The sequence below is a fragment of the Amphiprion ocellaris genome, chromosome 20, assembly GCF_022539595.1.
Source record: "Amphiprion ocellaris isolate individual 3 ecotype Okinawa chromosome 20, ASM2253959v1, whole genome shotgun sequence".
NCBI lineage: Eukaryota > Metazoa > Chordata > Actinopteri > Pomacentridae > Amphiprion > Amphiprion ocellaris.
Window position 1 is genome coordinate 32591366 of NC_072785.1, and position 22016 is coordinate 32613381.

The following is a 22016-nucleotide window of genomic DNA, read 5'->3' on the forward strand; positions in this document are numbered from 1 at the left end:
ACAGTTTGATGATCACACAGTAAAGACTTTTAAAGGCTAAATCAACATTGCATTTTCTCTCCTACCAAGAAACAAATCTCTTATCTGTTGCTTTTACAAAATAAGCAGGTGTGGAGCCAGGCTTGTTGTTGCCTGGCTCACTCGCTCCGCTCATGCTCCGCTCATGCTCCGCTCATGCTCCGCTCATGCTCCGCTCATGCTCCGCTCATGCTCCGCTCATGCTCCGCTCATGCTCCGCTCATGCTCCGCTCATGCTCCGCTCATGCTCCGCTCATGCTCCGCTCATGCTCCGCTCATGCTCCGCTCTCTGAGTGCCGGGGGTCCTTCTAAGGGAAAAGCGGTTGCGGCAGCTGCCCGTACAGGTGCCTGATCACAAATCGGCTTTTTATTTGTAAAAATCGGCCGACGGCCGATTTTGGAAAAAGTCCATGTATCGGCCCAAAACATCGGCCGGCCGATGTATCGGTCGACCTCTAACCAAAACACAGAAAACGATCACAAAAATATGCAAAACTACCACAAAAACTCACAAAAAGATCACAAAAAGACACAAAACTACCACAAAAAGACAAAATGATCAAAAAAAGATACAAAATTACCACAAAAGATGCAAAACTACCACAAAATGACAGAAAATTATCACAAAAATTTGCAAAACTATCACAAAAAGGTGCAAAACTACCACAAAAAGGACGCAAAACTACCACAAGACAAAAAATGGTCACAAAAAGATGCAAAACTACCACAAAGACACAAAATGATCACAAAAAGACAGAAAATAACCACAAAAACATGCAAAACTACCAGAAAAGATGCAACACAAGAAGATTCAAAATAACTACAAATATGTTTAGATATGTTTTATCACCACCAACAGCACAGAGATCCTGCAGAATATGTAGGTTTAACGTACCTCCTGTGAGTTGGACGTCTTGTCCATGCTGCTGATGTCTCTGTAGAAGATCTGCTCCAGGTGGACAGTCTCTAACCAGCTCTGCTTCTTCTTCCACTTGTCCTCCAGTTTGTCTCTTTCTGCCTGTAGAGCCTCCAGCTTCTCCAACACCTGGAAAAAACACAGATAGGAGACGTTCTGACATCTTCATTTGCCAGCACCTAAATATTCAGGTGGATCATCAGGTGAAGGTGTTTTGAGGACAGTCAGGTCATCTAAGTTTGATGTTTGGTTTTTCAAAAAGAGTTTAAATCGTCCACAATGACTCAAAAGTTGCCTGAAATAATGAAAACTTTTCCCAGTGTCTCAAAACTTCTCCAAAGTGAGTTTAAATTTGACCAAAATTAGTTGAGTGCTCAGAGTTGACTGAGCTTTGTCCCAAAGTGACAAAAATGTGTCAAAAGTTTCTTGAAAATTGATCAAAATTAATTAAAATCATTTGGAGTGACTCAGGTTTGTCCAAAAATGACAAAATGTTACAACTCAAAAATAGTCCAGAATGACAGAAAGTGGCCCAGAACAACCAAATATTGTCCAAAATAAGTTGAAATTGTCGAAAATACGTAGGAAGTCAAAAGAAATCAGAATAAAATTAATTAAAATTGTTCGAATGACTCAAAGTTGTCCAAAACTACTCAAAAAATGTTCAAAACAACTTGAAACTTCTCCAAAATGAATTAAAATTTGACCAAACTAAGTTAAAACCACCTTCAACATTCTCAGTTTTTAATTAAATTCTAGTTTCTGTATTTTTAAATTAACAGTGCTCTGGACTCCTAGAAGAATCCAGAATGTTGCTACTCACCTCCCTGTTCTGGACTCCTAGAAGAATCCAGAACGTTGCCGCTCACCTCCCTGCGGTTGTTCTGGACTCCTAGAAGAATCCAGAACGTTGCCGCTCACCTCCCTGCGGTTGTTCTGGACTCCTAGAAGAATCCAGAACGTTGCCGCTCACCTCCCTGCGGTTGTTCTGGACTCCTAGAAGAATCCAGAACGTTGCCGCTCACCTCCCTGCGGTTGTTCTGGGCTCCTAGAAGAATCCAGAACGTTGCCGCTCACCTCCCTGCGGTTGTTCTGGACTCCTAGAAGAATCCAGAACGTTGCCGCTCACCTCCCTGCGGTTGTTCTGGGCTCCTAGAAGAATCCAGAACGTTGCCGCTCACCTCCCTGCGGTTGTTCTGGGCTCCTAGAAGAATCCAGAACGTTGCCGCTCACCTCCCTGCGGTTGTTCTGGGCTCCTAGAAGAATCCAGAACGTTGCCGCTCACCTCCCTGCGGTTGTTCTGGACTCCTAGAAGAATCCAGAACGTTGCCGCTCACCTCCCTGCGGTTGTTCTGGACTCCTAGAAGAATCCAGAACGTTGCCGCTCACCTCCCTGCGGTTGTTCTGGACTCCTAGAAGAATCCAGAACGTTGCCGCTCACCTCCCTGCGGTTGTTCTGGACTCCTAGAAGAATCCAGAACGTTGCCGCTCACCTCCCTGCGGTTGTTCTGGACTCCTAGAAGAATCCAGAACGTTGCCGCTCACCTCCCTGCGGTTGTTCTGGACTCCTAGAAGAATCCAGAACGTTGCCGCTCACCTCCCTGCGGTTGTTCTGGACTCCTAGAAGAATCCAGAACGTTGCCGCTCACCTCCCTGCGGTTGTTCTGGACTCCTAGAAGAATCCAGAACGTTGCCGCTCACCTCCCTGCGGTTGTTCTGGACTCCTAGAAGAATCCAGAACGTTGCCGCTCACCTCCCTGCGGTTGTTCTGGACTCCTAGAAGAATCCAGAACGTTGCCGCTCACCTCCCTGCGGTTGCTCCGGTCCTTGTTCTGCAGCTCCTCTCCCAGGTCCAGAACCTGCTGGTAGGTCTCCTGCCGGGCCTCCATCTCGGCCCACAGCTGCTGGTGCTGAGCCAGCTGCAGGTCGGCCGTGGCCACGTCGCTGATGCTCTCCTCGGCCGCCATGGAACCGATCAGCTGACTGCACCACAGCAGGAAGTCCTGCGCCTGAAGGAGGAGAGTTCACCAACTTTATTAGTCAAACCAGTAAAGTCAACAGACGGATGATCATGTTCTGACAAAACTCCTCAGCTATTTAACAATATATCTAGGCAACACAATTCATCAATTAATGTGATTTTAACTCATGTACGGATTATTTAACACAAAACTATTAAAAAGACATGCTAAACTACCAAGTAAACAAGCCAAACAAATACAAAAAGATGGCAAACTATTACTAAAAGATGCAAAACTACCATAAAAACATGCTAAACTACCAAGTAAACATGCAAAACATTGACAAGAAGGTGCCAAACGACTACAAAATGATTAAAAATTACCATAAAAAGAAGCAAAACTACCACAGAAACAATGAAAGAAGAAACAAAACAGTGACAAAAAGATGCAAAATATCCACATAAAGAATAAAATGCACTTCATCGTTGTGTTTGAGGAACCTTACCGTGTTGAGGAACATGTATTTCTGACAGGTCAGTTTAAGCTCCTCCTCCCTCCGTTCAGTGTGGAGTCGGAGCTCCTCCCACTTCTCCACCACTTCCTGCTGCACTTCCTGGAGGCGGAGCTTCAGATGTGGTGTGCAGAGATCCAGGACGAGTTCCACGGCGTCCAACTGCTCCTGCAGCTGTAGACGAAAAGTAGCTCTGTTTATAAACCAAACAGAAGGAATGATTCTCTGTCTGCGGCGTTTCTGCAGTTTTTATTGAATTTATTTCCTCCAAAGGCAGCAAAACAAATCAGCATCTTTACTGCTGACTGACTCTAAAAGGCTGACTGTAAACGGACTCACTAGCTTAGCAGCATTAACGCTAACATCCCATAATGCATCTCTCTCTCATTAAGCCAAACACCATGTAACTGTCTGGAATATAAGACCACATGAACTTTTCTGAACCTGAAGAGTCGCTGTGATCCATAATCTCCTACCTGCTCCTCCGTGGTGGCCAGTTCATGCAGCAGAGCTTCGTGTTTCCTCAGCTGTGACATCACTCCTCGCAGATCCTTCGCCACGTCATCAGGGATGCTCTTGTGTCGCTCCTACAGACAGAAAGAGACGCTGAAGGTTTGATTACTGCCTCCAGTCTGATCCCGTTCATTTAATATTTAGTATCTGCTGATAACCAACAACGTTTTCCTGGAAAAAACTCACTCCAATTATTTTTAGTAGTAGGAGTTTGTAAAAAGGTTGTCTAGTTTAGCTAGCTACCTGAAGCTAATGCTAACGCTAACACAGGAGCTGAGTCTGTCAGCAGAAACGTTCAGGAATAACAGGACTAAATGCTTCCAATGACCACTGAGGACAACCAACTGCCATGAACAGATTAAAAACGTTGCAGGGTATTTACTGTGGAAGAGCTTGGTGTGGTGTTAAATACTTTGGGATTGTTGGGCCAATCATTGAAGAGCAATTTGAAATGAAGTCATTGTTTTTTTTTGCCGTTTAATTTAGAATTAAGTGACAAGATCTGTTCTTCAAATCCTGAATGGAACAAGAGACATTTTATTCAGTATTTATCCAGTGTTCCATATGAAAACACTTTTTTAAAAAAGTTTTTTAAAAAATAAACAAAAATGAATTTAAAAATAGATTTAAAAAAATCAGATAAACATCTGTTCTCATAAAATTAAATACATTTTACAGCAAGTGTCAGGAGATAGAAGAGTGTCTACTGTATTTCATTAGTTCCAAACAATCAGTTATCAATTGTTTTTGTCGGTTACTATCAGTTAAGGAAATACTTTTACATCAAAAAGATTTAAAATATTCACATTAAGATACAAAATTACCATTACAAACATGCAAAACAATGACAAAAAGATGAAAAAGTACCAGAAAAAGGACCATACCTAACCAACAGATTTGCAAAAACAACAAAAAGATGCAAAAGATGTACATAAACATGCACAATGTTCACATAAAAATTCAGAACCACATCAAAGAGAAGCAAAACTACCAGATAAACATGGAAAACAACGACATCAAGATCCCAAACTACTACTAAATGGTGCAAAATTACCATAAAAAGAGGCCAAAGTACCATAAAAACCTGCTAAACTACCAGAAAAGGGTCCATATCTACCCAACAGACTTGCAAAAACAACAAAAAGATGCAAAAATACCACATAAACATGGAAAACGACAACATCAAGATACCAAACTACTACTAAATGATGCAAACCCCCCATAAAAACATGCTAAACTACGAGGTAAACATGTGAAACGGTGACAAAAAGATGAACAAGTACTGCATTGAATTTGCATCCACTGCATGTCCAGATACCTGGATGAGCGTCAGAGCATCGCTCAGGTCTCGGTAGAATCTGTGGCATTCCTCGGCGGTCTGCAGATGATCCTGACGCTCCTTCGCCACGATTTTTAGATCCTCCCAGCTGGACCTGCAACACACAAACACCAGCATCGACACAAACACCAGCATCGACACAAACACCAGCATCAACACAAACACCAGCATCGACGCAAACACCAGCACCGACACAAACACCAGCACCGACACAAGCACAGAGAGATGAATAAAGTTGATTATAAAGTTGTGTTTCTGTTTACCTGAGCTGCTGCAGAGTGTCTTTCACTGCTGAACTCTGAGGATGTTTGCTGCGGATCAATCGAGCTGTAGAGTCGCTGCAGGTCTGCAGTCGATCTTCTCCCACCTCCAGCCGCTTCAGGAAACCTTCAAACTTCCCACGAAGCAGCTGAAACAAGACAGAAAACACGGTTAGACACTCATCACACCCTGCTGATGGTCAAGAACACGAACCAGCAGCTGTCCTCCAGTAGTTTAATTAATCATAAAACACACTACAGTAAGAGTTAACAATCAGACTGTGGTGAGGTGTGACCTGGACATGCTGGTAGTCATTGCCCAGGTCCTGAGATTCTGCCGTCTGTCTCTGCTGGTTCATCCAGTCCTCAAACTCTGAAGCTTCTCGTCTGAACTCGTGGAGATGAAGGACTTCGTTCAGTTTCTGACCCCTGACAGGAGACATGTGGACACTCAGGTAGGAAACAACTGAGAAAGCAGATAAACCTAAAACCTAAGAGGCTCCAGACTGTCCTCCACTACCTGGGTAAACATACTTATATCACATTTATGTAAATATGATTATGAGCAGTAATATAATTACATCGGTGTACGGATTACTGATCAAAACTACAGGTCACTGCAGTGCCGGAATTTATTGTTAAAACCCATGAAAACAAGAGAAAACTATCAACAACGGGCGCAAAAACCCTAAAAACAGACACAAAACTACAACAAAGAGACTCAAAACAACAACATAGAGCTTTAAAGATCCATAAAGATTCTCAAAACATGGACAAAAAGATTCAGCAAGAATGTACGCAAAACAATGACACAAAAATACAGTTAATAGAAGCAAAACCACAACAAAGAGATTCAAAGGACCACATAGATGCTCAAAACATTGACAAAGACAATCGAAAACAGCATAAAGAAGCAAAAGTACTACAGACGAACACAAATCCATCACAAAAAGGCAAAAAAATCACCAGAAAGAGACAAAAAAATACCACAAAAAGAAGCAAAACAACCACAAAGAGATTAAAATAACAACAAAGAAATTAAAAACAACAACAAAGAAATTAAAAACAACAACAAAGATACTCAAAACTTTGACAAAGACTCAAAACTGCCAGAAAAATAAGCCAAACTACCCCAAAAGGACAAATCCATCCCAAAAAGGCAAAAAAAAAAAAAATCATATACATAAAAATACCATAAAAACAAGCAAAGCAACCACAAAGTCAAACAAAACAACAACAAATACATTCAAAACTTTTTAAAAATAAGCAAGACTACCACAAACAGGCAAATCTAACCAAATAGGAGATGCAAAACAGCAAAAATGTATGCAAAACAATGACAAAAATACAATTAAAAACATTGATAAAGACATTCGAGAATACTATAAAGATGCAAAACCACTACAAACAAATCCATCCCAAAAAGGCAAAAGAACACCAGAAAGACATAAAAATACCACAAAAAGAAGCAAAACAACCACAGAGACAAAAAACCACAAAGATACTCAAAACAATGACGAAAAGACTCAAAAATACCATAAAAATTAGGAAAACTCCCAAAAGACAGAGCCACTGGAATAGGCTGCAAAAATGCATGCAAAATAACACAAGATACCATAAGAAGGAGCAAAACCATGACAACAACTCAAAACCACCAAGAGACACAAATCTACAACAGAAACAAAACATTAACCCAAAGAGAACCACAAAGACACTCAAAACTACTACAAAGTGATACAAAAAATAAAAGATTAATAATTGAGATTCAAAGCCACTGGGACAAAAATCTGAAAACCACCACAAAGAAATGTAAATCCATTAAAACTCGCCAAAAACAGACTAAAAAATAACACAGAGACACACTCAAAACCCACTAAAAACCACCACAGACGTAAATCCATTAGAAAGAGACCCAAAACAGCCACAGACTAAATAAATACTGATATAAACCCACTAAAAACCACCATAAAGAGACATAAATCCATTAGAGACATGAACCCACCAAAAACAAACTAAAAGAACCAGATACACTCAAAACACGTTCAAAACCACCACAAAGAGACATAAATCCACTAGAAAGAGATATAAATCCACCAAGAACAGACGAAAAAAGACAGATACACTCAAAACCCACTAAAAATGACCACAAAGAAACGTAAATCCATTAAAAATAGACAAAACAACCAAAAACAAACTAAAAACAGAGGCACACTCAAAACCCACTAAAAACCACCTTAAAGACACATAAATTGTTTAAAAAGAGACACAAAACAGCCACAGATTAAACAAATACAGATACAAACCAATCAAAAACACACAGACACGCTCAAAACACACTAAAACCAACACAGACATAAATTCATTAAAAAGAGACAACAGCCAGACTAACAGACTAAACAACACAGAAAAATACTCAAAACCACTAAAAACCACCACAAAGAGACATAAATCCACTAGAAAGAGATATAAATCCACCAAGAACAGACAAAAAAAAGACAGATACACTCAAAACCCACTAAAAACGACCACAAAAACGTAAATCCATTAAAAATAGACACAAAACAGCCACAGACTGAATAAATACAGATACAAACCCACTAAAAACCACCACAAAGAGATTCAAATGACAACAAAAAGACAGAAAAATTTAGTAAAATTTAGTATAAAATCAGGAGCTGAAGTGGGGACCACATTTAAACAACAACAAAGAATTAAAAACTGGGATTCTGTGTTTCCAGGGTCTTTATATGAAGTCCTTTAACATCTCAAAAACACAGTGATTAAAACAAGCAGCTCAGACATTACAGATTCTAAATGCTGAATGAATCCACCTGATATCTGGACTTGTTGATGTTTCAGTCCAGGTGTAGTGGTTTACCTGAGGGCTGCCTGGTGCTGCAGCTGCTGGTGGAGGCTGCTGACTCGACTAGAAGGTCTGCTGAGCTCCTCCAGCCTCCAGTTCTGGAGAGCCTGGTCCACCTGGTCTCCTAACTCCTCCACCTCCACCTCCAGGACCTCCAGCTGACCCTCCAACACCTGGGAACAACCAGAGAACCGTTTACCGACCCTCAGAGGTCCACTGTGGACCAGAGCTCAGATCAGAGTCCTACCTGGTGTTTGGTGATCAAGCTCTGTGTGGCCAGATGGTCTTTGCCGTAATCTTCGGTGCTCACCAGACTGAGCATCTCGGTGAGTCTGGACTCCAGCTCTGAACAGTCCAACAGCAGCTGCACACACATTCAGAGAACATTAGTAAACACAAATAACAACAGAAACCCCACAAGAACACCACAAAAAGACACAAGACGCTAAACAAAGAGACTCAAAACTGTAATGACACACAAAAAATACCATAAACAGATACAAAAATACCACAACAAGACTTAGAACCACCATAAACTGATTAAAAGTTGCTAAAAAGAGATGTAAATCCAACACAAAGAGACACAAGACAACAATAAAGACACTCAAAAACCCAAGGAAGTGATACAAAGCTGCCAAAAGACTCAAAATCACCACAGAAAAACAAAAATACTAAAAAAAAAAACAAAAAAAAAACAGACAAACCACCATTACAAAGGCAGTTAAAGTCACCACAATTAAACAAGAAACTGCACAAACAACTGCAAAACAAACACACAAAACTGTCATAAAGATATGCAAAACCACCACAAAGAGAAAAAGAACCCAAAAAAACACAAAAACCACCACAAAAACACACAAAACCACCACAAAAACACCAAAACAGCCACAAAGAGACACAAAACAGCCACAAAGAGACACAAAACAGTCACAAAAAGACACAAAACAACCACAAAGAGACACAAAACAACCACAAAGAGACACAAAACAGCCACAAAAAGACACAAAACAACCACAAAGAGACACAAAACAGCCACAAAGAGACACAAAACAGCCACAAAGAGACACAAAACAACCATAAAGATACACAAAACAACCACAAAGACACACTAGGCAACCTCAAAGAGACCAGAAACTAGAGAGACAAAACCAGCACGAATAATAAACTAACTAGTCTGTAACAGCTTCTTTCTTTGTCTCACCTGTTCTCTGGTGATGGCCTTACTCAGGTGAGCTGCTCTCCTGCTGCAGGCCTCCTCAAGCTCCTCCCACTCTGCACTAAGGTGGTTGCACCTGAAACAGCAGCACAGATCTACACCGTCACACAATTTAGTAACAACAGGCTGTTTTCCACTACGGGGACTCAGAGGGGACACTCCCGGGGACGAGCCAAATATACCTCATTAATTGAGGCCAAATATCCGGAGCCCAGAAATTGCTATTCGGGCCCGTCCTAGTTTATGGTGTTGCATAAAGACCAATCTTAAGTTGTAGAATCATTGCTATTGTTGATTAAGTGAAGACGGATGCATCCTTCTCATAAAGGAAACTTTGACGATTGAATCTAAAGACAAACAGCTAACATCACCTCTGCAGGACTTCCTCTGTGTCTGATTTACTGGATTTAGCTCGACGTTTTCCTTTTTCCAGGACGTGGTTCAGATGTTTTCGATGGGCGTTAACTTCAGCCTGCAGCTCCTACAGAAACACAGCCTGATTAATAGATGTTAAAATAAACCTCCCCTGAGCTGTTCTGATGAACAAACACTCTAAACTGTACCCTCCTAAGCCATTAACCCTCCTGTTGTCCTCATTTACAGGCACCAAAAAATATTGTTTCCTTGTCTGAAAAAAATCCAAAAATTCTGCAAAAAAAATCCCAAATTTCTAAAAATTTGCAAAACTCCAATAATTCCTTATAAGTTTCCTTTAAAAGTTTTTTTTTTTTTTTTTTAAATCCCCCAAATTTGGCAAGAAAATTCTTGTAAATATTTTCAAAAAATGAGTAAAAATCTTCCAAAGAAAAATCCTAAAAATATCTAAAGTGATTCCATATATATCAGTAAAACTTCTATATACATTTATACATATATTTATATATATATTTTCTTTAAGAACATTCACATAAAAATAAAAAAAAATCCAGCGAAATTCACTGGATTTTGGTTGATTTTTGTGAATGCTCTTAAGAAACATTTTTAACATTTTCTTTTTTTCCCAACAAAAAATGTTCAAAGATTTCCCCAAAATGTTGAAAATGTGGACATCCGAAGTTTCACTGTGAAAATACTTTTTTCCCCACATTTTCAAACTTTAAAACGGGTCAGTTTTGACCCGCAGGACGACATGAGGGTTAAACACCTGAAACCCGGCCGCTACCTTGTGTTTCTGCATCAGGCTGGTGGCTCCGGCCAGAGACTTGTCGTATCCTGTGGACACCAAGGCAGGAACCCGTTCAGAGATCCAACTGAGCTCCAGATCCACGTCGTGATAAAACTCAAACAGCTTCACCGATGCCTCCAGCTGAACTCGACGCTGGTCCAGAGGCTTCTGCAGGGATTTGAACCTGTGGCACAGAAATCAGCATGATCACCTGTCTGTTCAGACTTTAACAACACACAGAATATTATTTAAACCTTTTTAAAAAGAATAAAGAAAAAACAAACAGCAGTCAATAATAATCCATCACCCACTTTCTAAAGATCAAAAAGTAAAATTAAGAAATACCTTAAAAACTGAACACAATTCATTTTTAATTCATTTCAATGAAGTTTTAAAACAACTTTCTTCAAATTTCACAGTTTCTAAATGTCGCCTTGAATCCCTTATTTAAGGAAAAGCAAATTATTTGATAAACTGAGGGGGTTAGAAGCACATAGGTCTAACCCACCACCACTCTTCCCTCCAAGCTGCACACGTGCGCACAAAAAAAAATCCAACCTAAATTGAAAATAAAATAAAAACATAATTCATTCAGTGCTGTTTTTCAGTGTGGGTCAGTGAGTGAGCGGTGACTGGCTGCTGCAGCCAATGATGCGATTCACATCCGTATTTACGCAGCTAATCAACGTCATAGGCAGGCGTCCTTCTGTGCAGCCACCGTTGTTCTAGCTAGCAAAGCGGTGCGGCTGATGTGGAGGGAAGACACGCTAATGATGCTAAGTGCTGCTGATGTTGACCCTCTATAATAATAGCAGTGGCACATCCCCTCACCAAGCCACAGTAAAACAGAAATGTGATTCTTTTAAGATGGAATAGTTGTCGGAGTTAGTGTTGCCACCTGTCCACATGTCTGTCACACACTCATCCAAACTGTATAATGAACAAAATAAAACACAGGAAATATTAAGGGCAGCCAATTTCATCTTCCTTAGACCTATGTAGCAAGGACCCGATGCGAGGTCCAGCGGATAGTTCTGACTTCTCTGCATCCCCGGTCCTATGGTCCTGTCTCTGGTTGCCTGGTTACAGACACTGCTGCTCCAGCGCGTTTAAAAATGTCTACACCCGAAACTCCACCACGTCCAAAGAAGCAAAAACGTTTGCAAAAGTACAGACGTGAGTGGGAAGAGTGGAACCCCTGGCAATGGGTACAAGACAAACTGTGTTTTCTGTGCTGGAGTAAGGCAGCATCAGGAGACAAACATGTAAGAAACATGAGAACAGAGAGAATCCAACCAGTAGGTCACAGTTTATCATCCCCCAGTCATCTCCTGAAGTCCATATGGTGAGAGACATCAGTATCTGGTTGTTCATTTACCAGAGGATGCTTATAACAGTCAGAATTTCTCTGATCCAGAATGACTGAAAACTTGCAGAATGACCCTAAATTTGTCAAAGCTGCTTTAAAAATCATCCAAAATGACTTGAAATTTGTCTAAAATGACTTGAAAATGATCCAAAATTGCAGAAAAATTGTCCAGAGTTACACAAAAGTTGTCAGAAATGACAAAAATATTCCCAAAAAACTCAAAAATTGTCCAAAATTACTGAAATCTGTTCAGAATGAACTGAAAATTCTTAGAAATGACTCAAAACTTGCAGAATAAAGAAAAACAGTCGTAAACAATAATGAATCACAGTCTCTGGATGTTAATATTTCTCGTTTAAAAGACAACAAAGACCAATGAAGCGACCCTAAAGAAACACAAATAAACAACAAAGAGCAACAAAAGAAAACAAAAAAAGAATGAACCTGCAAGTCAATTCTTTTATTTATGAGAACTAAATAAAACTGACCTCGTTTGAGGTTTTACTGAATCTAAAATGAATTAACTTCTACTTTCTCCCTCCTGGTCTCTTGTCTCGACTGTTTAACTTCATATTTTATTATTGTGGTGGATCATTTAAATTGCAGAGAACCTGAACTCTCTGAAACTCCTGTTATACTACATAAAGAAAGATAGTTTGAGGGTGCAGAGATCATATTTTAACTACTGAGGGTTTACAGGAGGTGAAATATAAATGTTAGGGTTGAAAATAACTGATTAACAGACATTTTACTGGAAGCTGAACCTCTGTGGCTGCAGACTAACTTACAGAGTGAGGTACGTGTCCGTCTCCTGCAGGATCCTGTGAGAGTCGAAGTGGTTGGAGGCCAGATGTTGAGCTCTGCTGACGATGGAGTTGATCTTCTCCGCCAGCTCCTTGGCCTCCTGCTCCAGCTGCTGATGCTCCTGTAAACACCAACACATCATTTATTAGAGAGCGTTCACTGTAAAGATGCAGCGCTGCTTCAACGTTAGCCTCACCTTCAGCAGCTGTCGGCTGGAGCGCAGGTTGTGACCTTTGGAAGCGTTGTTCAGCATCCACTGGATGGCATCGATCTTCAGCTTGGCGTCCTGAGGAGAGGAGAACAACTTCTCTCAGACTGAAGCTTCTGTTTGGTCTTTAATGGACGGGTTGTGTTGCTCTAACTTTCTCTTTTAAATACTCAAAATGTGTTCTGTTGGATTCAGGGCAGAACACAGATTGTCCAGGTTGGAGTTTCATTTGTTCTTCTGCAGAACCTAATATTCATCTTCTTCCAGCGTCTACAGACTGGGACTCATCAGACAGTATTCTGGTTTATCCTCAGACATTCATCTAGAAATGTCTTTAACACCTTTTGCTAGAGATCCTCACATTCCCACTTCTGTTCTTCACTGTCAGGACTATGCATCCACTGTGGTAGTCCTGGTCAGGTTCACACCAAACATCTGGACTCCATCTGAACTCATTTATCTTCATCTGACCAAAGAATGCGATTTTGAGTTATGCTGTACAATTCTGGTTAGTTCTGGACAGATTTTGGGTCATTCGGAACAATTCTTAGCTTGTTTTGGAAAGTTCTAAGCAGTTTTTGACCAAATTTGAGTCAATTTTTTAAAAACTAATTTGGACAAGTTTCGAGTCATTTTGGGCACATTTCAAGTTGTTTCAGACATGTTTAGAAAAATAGAAATGGATTGTTGCTTCGATGTACACTGTAAATACAGATGAAATTATCTCCATCTATCTGTAAACTCACTGGTCCTACTCTGATTTTAATCTATAATCGTGTGCCACACCTGGATATAAACCCAGCTCCCCCTCCTGCTGTGGTTTACCTGCAGCAGCTCCATCAGCTGCTCCTGTTGTCCCGCCTGCCTCAGTTTATCTCCTCTGTCGGCCATCTTGTCCTGCAGCCTCCTCCATCGGCTGCTGAGCGGAGAGGACTTCCTGCTGATGCTCTGACTGTTGGGATGCTCCTCAGCCAGCATCTCCTGTCCCAGCTGAACACAGTAAATATTACATGAACCATCAGAGAACCAGCTGATAGAAGTTCTTCATTAAACTGGAACCAGTGGACGTCCGTTTACCTGAACCAGTCTGTCCAGCCACACCTGGTTGGCCTGCATCTCCTTCTTGGCCGCTTCATGTTTCTTCAGCTTCCTGAGGATGTTCGTTGGGTCGCGGTACGACTCGTCTTCAGCCACCTTAAACTTCTCCTCCATCCACAGGAGCAGCTCTTCAGCATCTCTCTGGAATTCCTGAAGCACAAAACACCAGAGAATTGACGACATATCCCAAAATGACAGAAAAAAAATTGAAGATATGAGATTATTCTGGTAGTTGAAACGATGCAGAGCAGTGAAGTTAAATATCTTGTTTCAGTTGGTATGATGAAGAAGAAGAAGATGATGATACCTGGTACTTCTTGGAAGCCAGCAGCAGGTTCCTCCTCTGTCTGCTGCTTTCTTTCAGGCTCTTGTTGGCCTTCTGGATGCTTTTGCTGCGCTCCTTGATGCTAAAAGACCACAACAACACCTGTAACCATGGCAACACACACAAAAATGGAGACAGCAGCAGCTTCGAAATGCTCAGAAGATAGAAGTATAACTGAAAAAAGCCGACTAAAATGTCAATGAGGGAAAGGATTTTGTTTAGATGCATTAATATAATTTATATTGCTGAACTAACTGAACCCCAAAAACTGCAACCCTGTTTGAAAGGCTTGTCTCCTATAAAAAAAAAAAATTTGTAAAATAAAAAATTTGCCAAAAATAGTAAAACCAAAAAGAATAGTTTTCAACTTTCTAAAGATCAAAATGTAAAATAAAAAAAACCTACACACTGAATGAATAATTCATTTTCAATTAATTCCATCTGTTTGAAGAAAACTTGCTCAAAAAAGTGATCCTAAATGACCTGAAAACAATCCAGAATCACAGAAAATTTCCCAGAAATGATCTAAAACGACAAAAATTTGTTCAGATTGACATGAAAATGGTCTAAAATTACTAGAAAATGGTCCAATATCAGCCAGAGTTTTTCTCAAATGATTAAAAATGATCCAGAATGACACTAAATTTGTCCAAAGTGCTTTAAAAAGCATCCAAAAAGACTTAAAATGTGTCCAAAATGACTTGAAAATGATCCAAAATTACAGAAAACTTTCCAGAAATGATCTAAAACGACAAAAATTTGTTCAGATTGACGTGAAAATCGTCTAAAATGACTTGAAAATGATTCAAAATTGCGGATAATTCGTTCAGAATTACACAAAAGTTGTCAGAAATTACAAAAATCTTCACAAAATGACTCAAAAAAATGTCCAAAATTACTTTACATAACTGTTAAAGTAAAAAGAGATTTAGAAAATAAAGTGAAAATTATTACAAGCGACTGAAAACTTGCAGAATGACATGAGGGGGTCAGAATGGTCAAACGGTTAGACCACTCTGCTTCTAACCTCCTCATGTCATTCTGCAAGTTTTCAGTCGCTTTTAATAATTTTTACTTCATTCTGAACAGATTTAAGTCATTTTGGGAAGATTTTTGTCTATTCTGACAACTCTTCTGTAATTCTGGACAAATTTTCTGCAATTCTGGAGCATTTTCAAGTCATTTTGGACACATTTTGAACCATCTTAGAGCCTAAAGGTTTGGAAGCAGAGGGGTCTAACCCACTTTCTGTAGTTTTTAGTTGATGTGTTGCTACACCCCTTCAGTTCTATGTGTGATCCTAAGTTTCTTGCAAAATAATCTAATAAAATCTTTAGTTTTTTGAAGAACAATGCTTTTGAATTAACAGTTAACTTGTAGAAAAGATAAAGAAAATGTAGAGTGACGTTATTTTATCATGTATATCTGTTCATCCATCGATGTTCAGTTTTTAAAATCAACTCGACATCGTTCACAAATTAAACAACGTTCTACCTTCCAGATGTTTCTTACTGTTTAGCAGCGTAGTGTTGTTGGTCAATCAGTTCTTTGCTGCGTTGGCTGAAGTTGTCCACCCGCTGGTCCAGAGCCTTCAGGAGGCCTTCTAGTTCTTCCTGTCGGCCCAGCAGGCTGTGAACGCTGTCCACCGAGTCCTGAATCAATCAACATCAATCAATCAATCAATCAATCAATAATAATCAATAACACTGTTTAGATTCACATTTAGTGGTGAACTCTCAGTATCGTCCTGACCCCGACGTCTTTGACCCTCAGCCGGGCTTCGTGTTCGGAGAGCGTCGTCTCGATCCGGTCTCCTTCCTGGTTCAGCCTCTGTAGCTCCACCCCCTGTTGAAGATGCTGCTTCTTATTGGTCCACAGTTTGTCCAGCTTGGACCAATGGGCGCCGAGTTCCTCCAGGGTTTGCTTGATGTCGACGCCGCCAGTCGAGCCGTGATGGAGGGATTTACCCAATTTCTCCATCTCCGTCAGCCTGAGAGGCACAAACACAGCTTTTAGAGGTAATTAATATTCATTATACTGACAAATATTAGAAAAAAAGAAGCAATTGATGAATAAATCTACCTAATAACGATCTGCTCAAACCCCTGATTAGTTATATGAATTCAACTGCTACCAAATAGAGCTGAACCATTTGGGAAAATTATGTCACTGTAATTTTGCTGACTGATACTGTGATTTATTTTTGCAATCTAATTTTTAAAACTAAAGCTTCAGTTGAGTATTTAGTGTGTAACAGATTTAAAACGTATGAGAAACAAAAAAAAAAAATGTGAAAAAAAAATTTAACTCAAAAAGACTTAAAATTTGATCACAGTAAGTCAAAAACTGTCCGGTTACAAAAATGGCCAAAAACAATATGAAATGTGTTCAAAATTAACCTAAACCAGATGAAAAACTTTATCAGAAATTGTACAAAATAACTTGAAATTTGTCCAAAATGACTCAGAAAAACAACAGAATGACTTTAAAGAGATTCATGGACAAACAAACAAACAAACAAACAAAAAGATAAGTAACCAGAAGAGGATCTGCCCACCAGGTGCTGGATGAACAAAAGGAGACAAATCTTAGACAAATATAAGGTCAAAATTTAAGATATATGATGGACAATTACCACACGAGACACAAAAAACATACAAAATAACTAAAAACTTATTCAAAATTACTTGAAACTCATCTATAATCTCTGAAAAAATGCCAAATTGTCACACATGCACAAAAATATTCTAAATTAGTCCAAACTGACTCTAATCCTGAATAAAAATTTGTTGTGAATAGTACAAAATAACTCAATAACTTTCCAAAAATATAAAAATTCTCAAACAGGAGACACAGAAAACTTCCAAAATAATTAAAAAGTTATTCAAAATTATTTGAAGTTCATCTGTAACTACTTTAAAATATTCAAAATTAGTCCAAAGTTACTCTTAAGCTGACTAAAAAATATGAAAAAAGAAGCTAATGCTAAATAAAACTACCTAAATAATGATCTGCTGCAAGAAAACCCTTGCTTTTAGAAGACCATATTTTAAAAACTGTTAACTTTAAATTCAAACTAAGTATTCCCAGAGACGCCAGTCATCCTGAAGCATTTTTATTTTTAGACATTCCTAAAAACTGACTGATCTAACCCCACTCTCTAGCTGACAGCTTTAGTTAATTAAATACATTTCTTTGTGTTGTTATTTTGTGTTTCTGCTTTGTGTCTTCATTCCACCTGCTCCTCTGCTCCTCCATCTCCAGCCTCAGCTCCTGGTGTTGTTCCAGCAGAGCTACAGCCGAGGCCACGTCTCCGGCCGACTCCTCCTGCAGGAGGCGCTCCTGGACCGACCCCCCCCAGCGCTGCAGCTCCTTGGCCTGCTGCTGGAAGCTCTGCAGCCAGCGGGCGTCCTCCAGGTGGCGCTGTCTGTCTGCGGCCTGACGCTTCACCTGAGAAAAAATCTGTATTACTACACAACCTGGATAAGATTCATAAAACAAGTTCAAATTTCTTCTCTCTAGATATGCAACTAAAAAACATGCAAATTGTTGATTATTTTCTGGACTAATCGATCAGCTGTTCGGTCTCTAAATACAGGGGGTGTTCGGTTTACGACGTAATCAACCTACGGTGTTCCGTCACTCGTATTTGGTCTACGACCTACAGCTTTTCATCGTTCATATTTATAGGCAGGTCCTCGGTCTACGACCTACGGCGTTTTATCGTTACGTCGGGACTGGTTACTAACTCGGAACTAGTTGGCGAGCAGAGCGGATGAATACGTCGACGCATGGCGCTAGAAGATGGCTTTGTTTCCATTCTCCGGTTGTATGCCACCTTGGATTTTGTGGTATTCATGAATTTTACGAAGAACTGATCATATCGTGATGCACGTTACGGCTTTGTTTACATTTTCGTCGGAGTTCCAACTTACGGCGAAAATCGACTAACATCGTTCTTTACGGATCGATGTTAGTCGAGGACCCCCGCAGTCCCCCACTCTACTGAAATACAAAAACCTCCACCTGAACGTCACATGACAACCGATCTGAGAAATTCATCCTGATTCTAAAATCTGCTGGAGGCAACTAAATCAGAGCTAAAAATCAGGAACCATTAATATATTCTCTGTCTGGAACTTTACAAACGGTTTGAAGAGGGTTCTCTCACTAAATAATACAGTAATTGTTGATTATTTCCTGGATTATTCGATCAGCTGTTTAGTCCGAGTTGACAAATGTCTTGTTTTGTCCAAAGCTCTTCAGTTTGTCACAGAAGAAGACAGAAACCAGAAAATATTCAGTTAAGCAGCAGATATTAGACAGTTTTTATTAAAAAATTGCTCAAACCAACCAGTTGATTACCAGAAGAGTTGGTGACCAAGAACTAACTGATAACCTGACAGTGTAATGTAATGTCCGTGATGAAGAAGTGAATCCTACATGCTTCAGAAGAGCCTCCAAACCTCGAACCTCCTCCATGATGGCGGCACTTTCTGCTGGACTGCAGTCTTGCTTCCTGGAAAACACAAAACCATTATCATGAGGTTGATTCAGACTGCAGCTTCTGTTAGGGAACACAGACTTCAGCTGGCAAACATGAAGAAGGCTGAATTCCACTTTCTAGAAATGTCAGTTCATGAGTCTTTGTCTCAATCACTGTTAAAACGTTTTCCATCAAGACAGAAAGCAGTCAAATATTTACAACTTCTTTTAGGTCCTCAATGAGTCTTACATTTACTATGTAAGTTAGTCTAAACCTGACTAAAAAAAATATTGTGAATTTTACAAAAATCACTCAGTTAATGTCCAAAAATTGTCTCAAATACCTGAAAATCTGAAAAAAAGAACTGTCAAAAACAATAAAAAAAAAACTTGAATGATTTAAAACTGTGACTGTCACACGACTGGTCACATAAAAATTCACTATAAATCAAAATTTAAAATATATGGAGAATTACCACACGAGACACAAAAAACGTCCAAAATAACTAAACAGCGAAATTCACTGGATTTTGGTTGATTTTTTTGTGAATGTTCTTCAGAAACATTTTTAACATTTTTTTTCCACCAAAAAAAATGGTCAAAGACTTCCCAAAAATGCTGAAAATGTGGACATCAGAAGTTTCACTGTGAAAATATTTTTTTTCCACATTTTCAAACTTTAAAACGGGTCAATTTTGACCCACAGGACGACATGAGGGTTAAGGAAGACTACTTCTCTTAGTAACTCCAATGCAGACCCACAGAGACCCTCTTCAGTCCTACAGAGTGGATAAATCTCTCACATCTTGGCGATGCTCTTCAGGTAGGAGATCTTTCCCTCCAGGACCTGGATGTCTCTGAGGGCCTGGCTCTGGTTCTTCTCCTCGTTCTGCAGAGTGAAGGAGCTGCAGCCGACGTCCACGGTGTTCATCTGGGACATCTGAGACTTAAGTTGGACTCTAGCTTCTTCACAGCTCTGCAGGAACGACTGGACATCGGCTGTACTCAGCAGCTCCTGAGCTTTTTCATCCTTCAGCTGCTGGATTCGATCCCACCTAAAGGACAGAAGAACCAGAGTCACCTGAGGTCCACAAGAACCTGATCAGTGCATGAACAAACTAACCAGTCCTCCACCAGAACCTTCTCAGAACATCTGGTTCTTCATCTCCAGTAACTTTATCAATAATCAGTGTTCTACCTTCAGACTGGGAATATTTCCAGACTTCCAGGTCCTTGAAGTCCATAGAGGTGGGTTCAGATTTATCACTTTTTAATGAACTTCATCAGAACGTCATCAGTCCAGCAGATAAACACATGACATTTAGGAGGAGAAACATCTGACTTCTGATAAAAACTGACACCATGTTACCACAAAAAGGTGGAAAAAACCACATAAAGACACAGGATCACCAGAAAAGATGCAAAGTCGCCATAAAAAGATGCAAAATCATGACAGAGGGACAAAAAGTCACAACATAAAGAGATACGTGACCATATAAAGACACAAAATCACAACAAAAACGCAAAAAATCATTACAAAAAATCAGGAATCATTACAACAGAGAGTTGCAAAATCACCATGAAAAGATGTAAAATGACTACAAAATGGGTTAAAATTACCACAAAAATAGGGGTAATTGTCAGAAAAAGACGCAAAATCAACACAAAAGTGCAGAAATTACTAGGGCTGGACCCGAATATCCGAATAATCGGCTCGTTTCTTTGAACCCTCGGTCTGTAAATATACATATATATGAAGGTAACATTCATTAAATATATTCTAGTTATAGCAGAAATCAGCTGATTCTGAGGAGGTCAGGCAGGAATTTTGTCCAGATTTGGTTGATTTTATCTGAAATGTTTCTGTTCAGTGGGGTTTCTGCTTCATCACCTGCTGGAGACTCCCCTCTGTCTGGCCTGGATCTCCTTCTGCTTACTGTGGCGACTCCTCACCAGCTCCTCCCCCAGTTTGATGATGTCATCCAGCTGGCCCCGCCCACTCACCAACTCAGTCAGGAAGTTCTGAAACATAAAGTTGAGGTCAACGTCAGCTGGATCCAGAATGTAAAGACATCAGAGCCAGCGTGGTTTCAAACTACACTTCTGAAATTTTTTTTTTAAGAAATAACTAAAATTCAAAAATCAAGTTTTCTAACACTGAAGGTCAGGCAGAACCCCCCCAAAAAAATCTAATCAACCTTTATTGTCATTTAGCTGTACAAACACAAAAAAGAGAACATAATGTAAAACAAACACATCCCTGAGATGTATGGAAGTTAAAATGAAGTAGAAATATTCTGTTTAAAGTGTCCGTAGCAGCAGCCTTAGTGGTTAAAGTGACTCAGTGAGATTATAATAATTTAAAACTATAACTAAGGTGCAGCTGTTTCCAGATAAAAAAAAAAAAAAAAGCTGAATAAGGACTCTTTAAACACACAGACTGCTTTTAACAGTCTTTCTGCGGCACACTGAGTTCAGTCTTCACCTCGTACTTGGCCTGAACGACTCCCAGATTGTCTCCGTCGGTGCTGAAGGTGTTCAGGACGTTCTCCTTGTCCTCCATCCACGACTCAAACTCCTGGCAGCTGTTGTAGAAGCGATGCAGACGCAGCATTTCCTCCAGAATCCTCGTCTTCGACTGAAAACAAACAGTTATGATGTTACGGGACAAGCTGATCTTCATGCTTTAACTCCTCCAGACTACATTTCCCATGCTGCCCCTCTCTCACCTTCACCAGGCTGTAGAGGGAGTTGTAGTCCTGGTCCAGACCGGCCTGTGTTTCCTCCACCGTGTCTCTCTGGTACTGCAGGTCCGGCATCCAGGCCGTTTGGATCTCCGTTGTGCTTCGACGCATCGAGCGGCTTCGCCTCGGACGACTCAGCTTCCTGCTTGGGCTTTCTGGCACGTCATTGGTGGAGACGGGCGGGGTCGAGGGAGGAGCCTAAACAGTGGAAGACATTTTAG

At 40.1% G+C, this 22016-nt stretch overlaps 1 protein-coding gene across 3 annotated transcripts in view; it reads right to left on the reverse strand.

Moving 5' to 3' along the window:
- The window catches only part of sptbn5 (spectrin, beta, non-erythrocytic 5), a 90874-nt gene that overhangs the window by 38935 nt on the left and 29923 nt on the right, over positions 1-22016 (reverse strand). For all 3 annotated transcript variants that reach the window (XM_055005750.1, XM_055005749.1, XM_055005751.1), the window contains 25 exons: positions 21781-21993; positions 21537-21689; positions 20943-21073; positions 19855-20106; positions 19010-19085; positions 17805-18016; positions 16319-16556; positions 16079-16218; positions 14549-14648; positions 14221-14391; positions 13969-14133; positions 13132-13221; positions 12920-13056; positions 10760-10946; positions 9969-10078; positions 9583-9673; positions 8629-8745; positions 8397-8554; positions 5815-5947; positions 5522-5667; positions 5238-5352; positions 3883-3993; positions 3401-3580; positions 2740-2943; positions 914-1063 (listed from right to left, as the gene is read on the reverse strand). In XM_055005750.1, the coding sequence (XP_054861725.1) occupies positions 914-1063; positions 2740-2943; positions 3401-3580; positions 3883-3993; positions 5238-5352; positions 5522-5667; positions 5815-5947; positions 8397-8554; positions 8629-8745; positions 9583-9673; positions 9969-10078; positions 10760-10946; positions 12920-13056; positions 13132-13221; positions 13969-14133; positions 14221-14391; positions 14549-14648; positions 16079-16218; positions 16319-16556; positions 17805-18016; positions 19010-19085; positions 19855-20106; positions 20943-21073; positions 21537-21689; positions 21781-21993 (3780 nt within the window). The remainder of the gene's footprint in view (positions 1-913; positions 1064-2739; positions 2944-3400; positions 3581-3882; positions 3994-5237; positions 5353-5521; positions 5668-5814; positions 5948-8396; positions 8555-8628; positions 8746-9582; positions 9674-9968; positions 10079-10759; positions 10947-12919; positions 13057-13131; positions 13222-13968; positions 14134-14220; positions 14392-14548; positions 14649-16078; positions 16219-16318; positions 16557-17804; positions 18017-19009; positions 19086-19854; positions 20107-20942; positions 21074-21536; positions 21690-21780; positions 21994-22016) is intronic.